At 48.2% G+C, this 12066-nt stretch overlaps 1 protein-coding gene across 3 annotated transcripts in view; it reads left to right on the forward strand.

Moving 5' to 3' along the window:
• ZnT35C (solute carrier family 30 member 3) overlaps positions 1–12066 on the forward strand; it is a 58007-nt gene that overhangs the window by 31645 nt on the left and 14296 nt on the right. For all 3 annotated transcript variants that reach the window (XM_089566110.1, XM_089566111.1, XM_089566113.1), the window contains exon 2: positions 2958–3014. In XM_089566110.1, the coding sequence (XP_089422236.1) occupies positions 2986–3014 (29 nt within the window). In that variant the 5' untranslated portion in view covers positions 2958–2985. The remainder of the gene's footprint in view (positions 1–2957; positions 3015–12066) is intronic.

Below are 12066 nucleotides of genomic sequence, written 5' to 3' on the forward strand. Positions count from 1 at the left end.
TTCATTTCGTTTAAGAATCAGTTTCTCTTAAAACTTTTGAGAACACAAGCAAAATAGTAATTGGTCGATAGTTCCCAAAATTATTTTTGTCTCTTTTCTTGTGTATGACTGCCACTCTAGCGACCTGCACTTTCGAAGGGGAGGTGGCGGTTTCAATACACAAGTTATATATGATGACAATTTGGTTTTAATTGCGCAAGGGCAGCTATGGCACAAGGTGCTTTTCGTGTACTCAAAAACCAGGGTCAAAAACCGATTTTCCTAACATTTAACTGCCATCAAACCCAGCGAAGGCTTGTACCCATTGGAGACTGGCGGGTATCGAGCCCCTCACCTGCCGCAAACGAGGCGCATGCTTAAAGGACCACGGCGGCAGCTTCCTACACGTGACGATTAGGCGGCGAAGCTGTGAAAGATCAGTTTAACGCTACCGGGACGTTGATTATGCAGCAATGTAAACCATACTTATGGTTTACATTATATATTTCCACCCTATATTTCCGCACGCATTGATCACCGTCACAAAGTTTGGATCCCTCCTTGTCGTACAAGATGTTTTCACGATTCATTCATACCCAGAACTTGTGTCAGCTGGAATCACCTTCCCCAGAATATTGCTGTAATTACGGATACTGCTGCATTTCGTAACGCTGTTATTAATTTTATATAAGTATGTGTCTATAACTTTGTTAATTTATTAGCTGCTGCTTTCTTTTGTGTTTTGTTTTGTGTAATGCTGCCTTTTGTTAATTCTGTTATTGATTTTATACCAGTGTGTGCTGTAACTATATTCAAGTTTTCTAGCTGCTGTTTTGTTTTTTATACTTGCATGTTATTCCCACTCCCCTCTGTAACGCCTAACGGCCCTGAGGGTAAATAAATAAATAAATAAATAAATAAATAAATAAATAAATAAATAAATAAATACTTCTTTGTCGTTGCCCAAATGTCAATGTCATTTTTTTCCTATGAAAGAATTAAGTGCCGTGATCAGACAGATGCAGCCGGAAAATGGCAATTAATGCAGCCGAATTATTAACGTTTTTAAATACCAACTTGGCTCATGAAACTTCTCAAATTCTATATAACCAAAGACTGTTAAAACAATGTTGTTTCAGTTCTCGAAGACATTGCATGACATTCACTGAAATAGCAAACTTGGAGCAGCCTGTATCAGCACGACTAACTCGTCATACAGGTGTGTGGAAAGTTCCCATGTCCCGAACTAATTATGGCGATCAAATGCTTCATTGTCGCCTACCAAAACTTCTAAATAATTTTCACAATAGGGGCATAGAAACTCCCAACCAAATGCCATCAGAATTCAAGTCGCACATGAAATGTTACCTCTAATTAGTATGAGTACGTTGCACCACTTGCTGTACATTTTACGCATCATTATTATTTCTCTCTCTTTTTAAAGCAATCGCTCCTTTTTATCCTTGCGTTTTATACATTTTTGTTTATTGTATTATACCCATTATGATTTGTTACCTTGTGCAAGTCCTCCATAAAGTGTATGTATGCCTTTCGCTGCTGCCACTTATACGGGAGTCGAGGGTTTCAAGCTGCTTGCATGCAGCTTTTTTTCTCGGTTTCCTCCATCCGTGAGAATGCGAATGAAGGAATGAATGAAGGAATGAACAAATGAATGAGTGAATGAATTTAAAGCGCTGTTGTGCTCTCGTGGTGAAGTTTAACACTGCGCTTGCTGTGTGTACTAATGCTTCGTCTTATAAGGGTTGCCATTTACATGTGGCAAGGTAAGACTGCCGTTTTGAAAGCAGATTGGTATCGTTCGCGCTTTATGACGCCTTCACACCCCACTCCATATGGTAAACGTAACCGCGTCTATACGTACGTAGGAATGTGGAAAAATGTATTGTCCTCACCAAGGGATAGTTTTCAACACCCCGTCCCTGAATGATTTCTTTCAACAGCCCATTGAAAGTCTATAGACCGTCTATAGGCTGTTTAATAAATTTTTTGTACGTTGCCAATGCTGAGTTTGACTTATTCACCATTTTCTTTAAAACCCGCGGCTCGCAACTGCAGTTTCGTATATGTATTGACAACATCAATACATTACTAGCAAATAACACTGCATAAACAAGACGACGTCCGTTGCAAGTGCGTGATGATCGCAATTTCCTCTGTGCCCTTTCCTCACCTGTCAGCGATTCGTGGCGTTTCCTTTTCATGAGCAGCGGCCAGTGCACCTTGCATGGCATGCTTGAAAACGGCAAGTTCGGAGCTGATAAATTATTTCCAGCTTGAAAGCTTGGCTTGCCTGCCAGATCTTGACAGTATTTTTAGAAAAAAGCCAGAAGCATCGTAACCTGTTTCAGTGAGGACTTACCTAATGTTTAGCAACGGTTTTATTTTTTTCTTGCTTTTCCCTCTCTTTTCTTTTTAACGGCACAGCGTTGCAGTTGGTTATTTATCAGCCCTACAATTCGAACTTCCTCCGTGCCATCGTTTTGTAAGCCGCAGTGAAAGCAAAGCGACGCTAACGACGATTTACACTAAGCGATGACGCCTTGGGCTGAGTTAATAGAACCTTTATGCTCTAGTTCTATTTTTAGTATATTTTTGTCGCCCTTCTCCACTGGCTGTATAAGCACCACGCCAGTTGGCGGAGGAGAATAAAGACAGAATAGAATCGAATGAAAGCAATCGACCGAATTACCGGCCCTTCTATACACTGTATAGCTACAAAGAAGTAAAGCGGAGTCCGTAAGGCAGTGTAGCGTCCAGACTTCTAAGACTGGTTTCAAAAAATGGGCCGTTGCCTATAGCTGAAATCCTAGAGCCAACACTCTGAAAGCTTAACAGCGTGAACATCCTCGGTCAGTGACGCGTACGTTTCCAGTGGTTTTCCTCCTAACATCTATTGGTCACGTGATGTATTTACGCATGCTCATCGCTGCTTTCTAAGCCTTCCATTCGCTTCGCAGGCAAGCGCCAAGTTCTCCACACAACGCCATGGTCGTGGACGAGGAAAAGGAACTGCTGTAAGTGGCGCAATTTATGTATGCTCTTGCACGGTTGTCCGTGCAAATGGAAGCCTTAAATGGAAGGGATGAACAGTAAAATACCTCGGATTGAAAACTGCTGAAGGTTTTCCATCCGCATGGGCTGTTCTTCTGACGACAAAAGAAAAACGGCTACAGCCGTTTTACTAGCTTAGAGTTTTAGGACTCGTTTAGCAGTCACGTAGGACCAGATTTTAAGAGCGCTCAAGATGCGAGAGAGAACAATGGAAAGGCTGTTACATTTCGCACCTGCGGGGACCAAAAACCAAGTTTATTGCCACAAGGTGCGTTTGCATGCTAGTACGTCCTATAGCGTTAGCAATAAACAAGGCAAATGGGGAGTAGTATTTTTCTGCAGCGACTGTTTTACGTCAGAGTGTTGTTGCTTCGTGCTCTTATCTCTAGTTTGCCTTGTGTTGTCGGCGCTCGGTTGTGCACAGATGCGCCACAGGTGGTGATAAACTGTGCTTTTAGCACGCCGTTTATGTGTTCGTTTTCGTTTTTTCTTTGCTAGCCGTAATTTTTCACGATTGCTTTTGAATGTGCATTGTATACCATAAAAAGGCAACCACTGGTGTCACGCTATGCTTTTTAGTTACTTCAGTGCCCAAAATTTACACGTGAGGCAAACAATGTTAACCGCGCCGTTCACGTTTTTTTTTTTTTTTTAACGACAGGTAGGTAAAACCGAGTAAACACTGTCCAGCAAGTGCTAACACACGAATCCATAGAGCTTCTTGCAGACAGGAAAAATAAACCTGTCACCGAGAACTTGTCCTTAAACGAACATGTATAGTCCTATAAATGGTTCGAAAATCCAGTTCTCTGTAGCTCATTCTGGTGAGGACATTTTTTCGGCGTCGTGGTGCAAGCAGTTACTTTTTGCGTCGTGTTAACCCGTGGCTTCCAGGTGTTCACTGTAGGCGCTGTGCTATGCATTCGTACGCAAAAAGCGAAACGTTAATTAACGGGAGGAGACGAAAATTCCGAAGTGTTGTGAGGCAGCCTGTCAAACGTAATTTTTGACGCCTTCAGTGAATGGCACTGTGACCCGCAAAGTTTGACATGAGCGGAAACAGCGAAAGCAATCTGAGCATACCGTGCAGACAGTCAGGCCAACAAAGAATAGAACTAAGGCTGCTCGTGGGACCCCGCTCTATGCACACGACCGAGCCAAAGAACGTACATCTGCGACGTCAGAAGCGTAAACACTGCCAGCTGCATCAAATACATTCAAAGTAAATTTCACGCCTCGTAGTCTCCGTACCTGTAAGGTCTTCCATAAGCTTGCCCCACACAACTGACTTCATCGAATCTGGTCCGCACAACGTTGGAGCTGTGAACAAAAGTGTAAAAGAAATGAAAGATCAGTTGGGTAGCGTCGCTGACGAGTGTACGCTGCACTGTCGGGACAGGTGCACTGAGTTGTACCAGTTCGCATGAGAAATAGCAGCGTAGGATGCTCCGCACCATTTGTTTTATTTTAATTTCCGCTTGACTGCTTCACCAAAATGCAGCAAAATGCTTGGAGCGCCACCAAAATGAAGTAGGCAGTTGGCTGCTCGGGGGCAGCATAGCAACCGCAAATGCAGCCTTAAGCGGGGACAGGAGCTGGTACTCGTACGAAGCAAGGGAGCGAGGTCCAAATTACAGTAAGCCGGCAGACAAATTCATGGCAAACACCAATTCCATGCAGTCGCAGATTTTAACTACACCTAAGATACAAGAACATCAAGACGGCTTGGATTCGGATATACTCATCCCTAGCCATGAAATATGACCGAAATTCAAAACATCACTAAACAGAACAAAGGCACATGATTACATCCTTCAGTCTGCCATTCTTGCCTCCCTTCAAACTCTTTGGTTTCCTTCACCGGTTTCTCCTCTCCATTGATGCTTTTTTTAACAAATCGGACCTTCAGTGTACGTGTCCACAGAAAGCCCTTTGGAAACCTCACCTCCAAAAGAGTGCCCCAGAGCTCCGTTCTCGCCCGCACATTATTTAATATGGCCTTTATTCCTCTTGTTCGAGTCACAGAGACCATTCCTCCAATCCGTATTCTTGCGTACGCCGATGATACAACCTTGTGGTGCTGTCACCCAGATGCGTCTATCCAACAGTCGGTCCTCCAGCACGCGCTGGATGTCTTGACATCTCGCTCCCAACTCTGGGTCTAACTCTCTCGCTTACTAAATCATGTTTCAGTCTCACTAGAAGTAAAGCCGACTTACGGAAAGCTCCCCCTTTAAATTTTACAATAGATAATTCCCCGATTTCTCAGGTGTCTGTATTCTTGGTCTTCTTTATACATCTGGGACTGGCACCCCGTGGCTGACAGCCATCCGTAAATCGGCTCAAACGGCCCGCCAGCTTGTGCGCTGTATCCCCCCAACCACGGATAATCTATCCGGCACAATTTCAACGTCTCACCCGCAGACAGTGGAACTCCCTTGAGGCTATCAGTTGTGAGGCTATGCGCGCCATAACATATCTCCCCCGTCTAACACCCATACTCATTTTTCAGGAATACGCTCATCTTAATACACGCACTGAACTCATCGACCAGCGGGTGGCAAACAGAGCTCGCAAATAGTTTCTACAACTTTATCGTTTAGACACTTCCACCGTGGTCCTACTGTCAGCTCACAGACAATCGCTCCACTGTTTCCCCGTCGGTATACATCAGCCGCGCATATGCTTGAAGGGTGCGTATTGTATACCAATGCATCACATACTGCAGAACGGAGAGTTACATGCTATATATAGTCCTTCCCAGCCGGATTTTAATTCTCGCGCGACATATACCGCGGATACGTGCGCCCTCCAGGCAGTGAAACATCAGGCCATTAACAGTGCCATTGCTTCCCTTCCGCTCGTCCCCACGCTCAATAGAGTTCATCTTTACACCGAATCCCTCACCGCAAAGTCACTAAACGGGCTCTTGACCTTCCCATTACCACATCCGAGCAGCGTTTACTGGTCTTGGGGGTGGGCAACATCTATCGGGAACTGTGAGACGCCCACCTCCTCAACCAATACACGCCCCTATCACAAAAGCCATCCGGTCGCCGCATTCTTGACCGACTCTATATCCAACACACCACCACCTTTGAGGAACTGGTACGAGCGCCAGATCCCTGGAGAGGCACCCTCAGGGTCCGACCCATTCCCCGCAAGATGTCACACTCTGACCATAATGGCCGTCGCCAGGCGCATGCGGAAACACTGGAGTGACATTATGGTCCACAACAATATGTGTACTACGTGGACATTGCCGGTTCCCATCGTGGGGGGTGGTGCACCGCGGCTGTGGTCCACAACACCAGCACAGTAGTGGCAGGACTCGCGTTCCGCGCCTACAACACAACACATGCGGAGGAAAGGGCGATTGCGCTCGCCCTCTTCCTCCCGCAAGTGAAACACATCATTACCTACTCAAAGGGGGCCTGTCGGAATTCTGAAATGGGTTGGATACATCCTCCTGGCGCATCCTGCAAAATTGCTGTGGTCCAGGGACCCTCCAAATTGCAACCTCGTCTGGGCTCCCGGCCACCAGGGGTTCCAGGGTAATGAGTTAGCCAATCAGGCGGCCCGCGCGCTTTCTCCCCACCCAGTCTTTAATTACATTCAGAGACATCACTACCGATTATAAGGACAGCCATCGTCGCTTTCCGGAACCCTGTGAGGTTCTCCGGAGAGCAGACGAACGGCTCCACAAAAGTTTTACCAATACAATGCTGTGCCCGGCAGTACTAAAACACTTCAACACAGAATTTGATAGTGGCTGCGGCGTCATGTGTGGAGCTACGTTCTTGGACGTTTTCCACATAGTCTCGGCCTGGGCAGGAGGAGGTATCCGTGTGCCGTATTCGGGCAGTGGCGGATCTGACCCCATCGGTAGCGTGAAAAAGATTTGCTAGCAACTGACGGGTGCCCTCACTGTGGCGCTGCACCAAACATTGGTTATGTGCGGCACCTATTACGGAAGTGGCAAGCGACGGCTCCTATTAGAAAACGGCTCCTCAGGGAGGTAGGCTTGCGGTGCAACTGCGAATGTAATTATGAGAAGTGGACAGTGTACAGTCACTATACCGGCAGCCTCTGCGACTACCTCAGTGAAACTGGACCTCACCCCTTCTAACTTGATCTCCTGCCTTCCGTTCCCGCGATCTTTCTCAAGTTATGCCTGATAGCACACTTCTCGAATTAAAAAAAAAAGAAAGCTTAGACAGATCCCGAGTGGCGCAAGGCAAAAAATCAGTGAAGCTGAAGCAACTATATGGCCCACAGCAGTAGCAAAAAAAGCCTTGGTACTATACTTCCAACACAAGCCGGAACCGTGGCCATCACGACACTACCGAGGAGACAGAGGCAGCGCCCTTGTGCTTCAAGGCCGCAGAGGCGCTCTACCCACAAACCAACTCCGCCACGAGTTATTCGGCGTGGACCCGACGTGTCGCTTGTTCGGAGCACGGCAAGGGACCCTCTTCCATGTCCGACAGCAATGCCCACGGCTGCCCGCCGATCTCCGATCGTGCACCATGGCCGAGAGCTTGGCGCTGACCGGAGGCACTGAAGAGAACCGAGTCGCACGCGCCGAGGCCATGATGCCGAGGCCAAGAATTACAGCGCTCCGCGTTCTGTCTCTTTCATCCTCTGCTGCGCTTCTGAATCGCTCTGCAGCGTGTTTGTTTAGCTCGCGGTTAACGTACGCGACGACTTAATATCAGTATCAATTCGCAAGCTTTCGCTGAGTGCACCGCCATTTCCGGCCAACAGTGATAAACAGGCCCTTTCTATTGTTCTTTCTTCTATTATAACGCAACTCTTCTCTCGCAGCTGTCACCGTATAAATTTTTTCCGAGCTTTGTCCCGAACATGCTGCGCGACAAGCCGCGTTCATTCGTCCTAGCACATGGCAGGGTTATATATGGTCGTTGTAAACATATGGAGGCAGAACATGTCACATTGCCGCTGGCGACATAAAATCGCTACATTCCTCGTACTCCGCATCATACACAGCATTCAACGCTTCCAAAGCTAGCGCACCTGTTCGCCAGGCTGTCTGCGCACAAAAAGTACAGTTCACCATACAACCAAAGTGAACACAGGCATATTTAGTTGCGACAAATCTCAAGTACCGTGACTGGCAACCTGTGCACCTCGTTTTACCTCTCGCCACATTTTCGTTTTGCGGCTAACCGAGACTTCGAGAAGCAAAAATGACATTTGGAGGTATGTTACGCGACTGGAAACGCGAATCGCTCTGACTCCATCCCCGTCTAAAAAGTGAACATAACTGGCTCCCTGGATCGGTGGACGCCTGATACGCGTGCGTGTGGTGATGAGGGAGAGATGCGGGCTGCAGGCATTGACAACGTAGCGCCAGAAATACGGCGCTGAAGCCATAGGCCGTCGGCGTTCATTGTGTTCATTGGCGTTGGCGTTGACAACGTTTTACACTTCAATCATTTTGAGGAAAGGAAGTGCGCATAACTGGCTACCTGGGTCGGTGGACGCCTGAATCGCGTTTATAGGTACGTGGGGTGATGAGAGAGAGATGTGGGCTGCATGCGTTAGTGTTGACAACGGTGAGCGAACTCTCGCGATCAACCATTAACTGCCACCTGCCAGGGTGGCATGGTGGGTGGGGACTTTAATGTACATATAAAGACAAACAGGAAAATCTTGCCACTTATGCGGGAGAGCATCCAGTTCCTATCAGGAGTTGCGGGAGGCCCACCTCATGAACCAATATACGCGGCTATCGCAGACGGTTGGTTGGTTTATGGGGTTTAACGTCCCAAAGCGACTAGGGCTATGAGGGACGCCGTAGTGGAGGGCTCCGGAAATTTCGACCACCTGGGGTTCTTTAACGTGCACTGACATCGCACAGTACACGGGCCTCGAATTTCTCCTCCAAAGAAATTCAACCGCCGCGGCCGGGATCGAACCCGCGTCTTTCGGGACAGCAGCCGAGCACCATAGCCACTGAGCCACCGCGGCGGCTGCCCGCCGGTTCCTGGGCGCCGCCTTCTAAGCCGCTTACACATCCAACACACATGCATACCAGAGGGGACGGAGAACATCCCGGTGCTGTGGCGCCACATGCTCTGGGTCGCTCCGCTCCCGCTTATAACATGGACATGGCTTCACATGAAGGCAGACGACAAGCGCGGGTTCGCACGCTGGAGAGGCAATATGGATATAAAGAGGGCGTCTACTACGTGGACATCACAGGGCCGTCGCCCGCGGGATTCTTCACGGCTGCCGTAGTCCACCGGGGAATGAATGTCGATGGGCTATCTTTTCGGGCCCCAAATTCAACACGAGCGGAGGAAGTCGCAATAGCTCTCGCTGCCGCCGATCCAAAATCGAAAACGGTTATCAGACTCTCGCCGGGCCTGTGAACATTATCTTGCAGGCGAAATATCACCTCTTGCCTCGCAAATTCTGAGACGCGCTCTCGCCGATCCAACTCGCACAAAAGTGATCTGGGCTCCTGGTCACCAGGGTCTACGAGGCAATGAGGCCGCTGATGCGGCCGCCCGAGCGCTCCCACACCGGGCTCCTCATCCTAGCTCTCCTGGCTCAGAAGCTCATAAACCGCTTCTGCGGTTCCGCGAAATCCTAATTCATTATTGCGACAGCCACCGTCTCTACCCGGCACCTGCCAAGGGGCTGAGTAAGGCGGAGGAGCGAACTCTGCGGCGCCTGCAGACAGGAACCCTTCTCTGTCCTGCCATAACAAAACACTTCGATCCGAATACAGATGGGCGCTGCCCGCACTGTGGAGAGATCTGCGATATCTTTCACATGGTGTGGGCATGTACTCAGAATCCTCACCTTCCCCCTTCCCCCACCGCCACCCGAGAGGCATGGGAGACTGCCCTCCTCAACTGCTCCACGCTGGAGTCCCAAAGGGCTCTGGTCAAGCGGGCGCGAGACGGGGCCTCGTCGTGCGGTGTCCCGGACTAAGAATACCGACCATGCAGCAGGGTTTTTTAACCTCAAGCTCTCTTTGAATAAAAGTTTTTCACCACCACCATCCAGTTCCTCTCGCTCGTAACGCCTCCCACTGCTGTGACAACCTCGCGAAATACTTGCGCAGACCTCGCCTTTGATAACCAGGCATTGGTGCAGCAAGTCGAGCATATATTCATCTATTTCTCCGTCCACAAAGCTTCCTTCATGGCAATCAAGAACTGTTAGTGGAGAGTTTCTTGAAGAAGGAATATGTGTGAAAAATAACGTCTGTAATTGTACATACATGTCTTGCTCGAATCCTTTGCCTCAATCTATCGAAAGCTGAAACAGCTGATGAGCTGCGCTCAAATTTCGCGTTAGGAAGTAACGTAATCGTCGGCAGTTTATCCTTACCCCGTTGATAGTTTACGCGGGTGCTGTAATGAGCAGCATGGGGATGTGTCGGAAGCTTAGACAAAGTTTCGCCACGAAGGGGTGGCTCCTTGTAGCGCCTCTCAGTCGGCTCGGGCGCGTGCAACTTGTGCACTTCAGTGCGCCCATCTGTGGGCTGAGTCGAAACGAGTGAGTGAGTCGAAATGATTCGGGGGTTGAGATGAGTGATTCGCCTAAATGATTCGTGACTTGAGAAGAGTGAGTGAGCCCAAATGAGTAGTCAGTAGAAATGAGTGAGCGAGCCCAAATGAGTCATGAGTCGAGGTCAGTCGTAACAAATGGCTGAATCCGGTTCAGTCGTGAGCCAGAGTGAGCCCACATGAGCTGCAAGCCTAAATGACTCTGCTTTCATGAGTTCGATTGAGCTCGGGACTGTGTGAATCTGAGTTTGAGTGAGCTTTTAGGTTGATTAAACTTTTGTTAGTGAGCATGATTGAGAACTCGTGATTCTGCCGGGGTATGTATCAGATAAATCAGATAGATGATAGAAACACGTAAATGATTGCCAGGACACTGGAGAGCATGAGCTGAAGCACACAATCACATAACTTACACAAATAATGCCTAGTACCTGCCGAGGATGCGACTGTCCTCGAGGAAAGATTTCAGCGCTATACGATCGGCCGTTTGTGTAGCGCGTGCGCAAGCCATGGACCTAATACCTTTTGAAGATTGAAAGGTCTTTTATCATGGACGAACAAGTCCCTCTTCAGTCGGGTCCTAAAACTGTCTTGCAGTGAAAACTGTCATGCACGGAATTCTCCAGGACGCGCAACAAACGATTTCGGCTAATAGCTGCCATGTTTTTTAGCGATCACCTGCTACCACTAGCATACATCACAGCACGCGAGTCCGACTTTCACCTTGACAAGTGTGGTCTCCAGTCCGCGGCTAATCAGAGCTATCGGCTTCGGTTCCCGATGACGTGTCCTGGCGGCTTTGTTCCCGACTGTACATCCTCATTCTCGTGGCTTATGCACATCGTGCTTTCTCTGCACGACCAATTTTATGTAGGAAAGGATTCATGTAGGCTCCCAATCGTAAGCGGTGAATGAGTTTCAGTAGAATTTGGCCCTAGACTACTTGGTCACTCATTCTTTGAAAATTGGATATAGCGCTATTAAAAATACCCCAGAGAGAGGACGACACAATAAAGAAGATTGCTACTAACAACTTGTTTATTTTTCGCTCCAGGGATTGTGTTTATGGGCTTATCACATTACATACGCACAGTGGGGTGGCGCCAGGCGTAAACAGGCGATTGCCGTAGCTCACACTTTTTTCTGCTTTCACTGTGTGGCTAAGCGAGTAACAAGGAATGAATCTGATATGAACAAGATATGAATGAACAAAAAGCATCAAGCAACAGAAACCATTAAACTGAGGAAGGACGAAAGCCGTTCTGCTCTTTTTGGCGCAGTTCTCCAGAAAATCGCTTTCGGCAGAGTAAAACAAGATCGAAGCGTCGCTGATGTACTGATCCGCCTTTTTGTATATGTGGAAGGCCTCTAGCAATAGTCTGGAATTAGCACTAGCGCCTCTGCCCAGAATCTTTGCTTGTTGAAAGCGTGGCACGCACCTGCACTCCGCACTTGCACTAAGGGCCGC

The sequence above is a fragment of the Amblyomma mixtum genome, chromosome 1 (assembly GCF_055824585.1).
Source record: "Amblyomma mixtum isolate Tamu chromosome 1, ASM5582458v1, whole genome shotgun sequence".
Classification (NCBI taxonomy): domain Eukaryota; kingdom Metazoa; phylum Arthropoda; class Arachnida; order Ixodida; family Ixodidae; genus Amblyomma; species Amblyomma mixtum.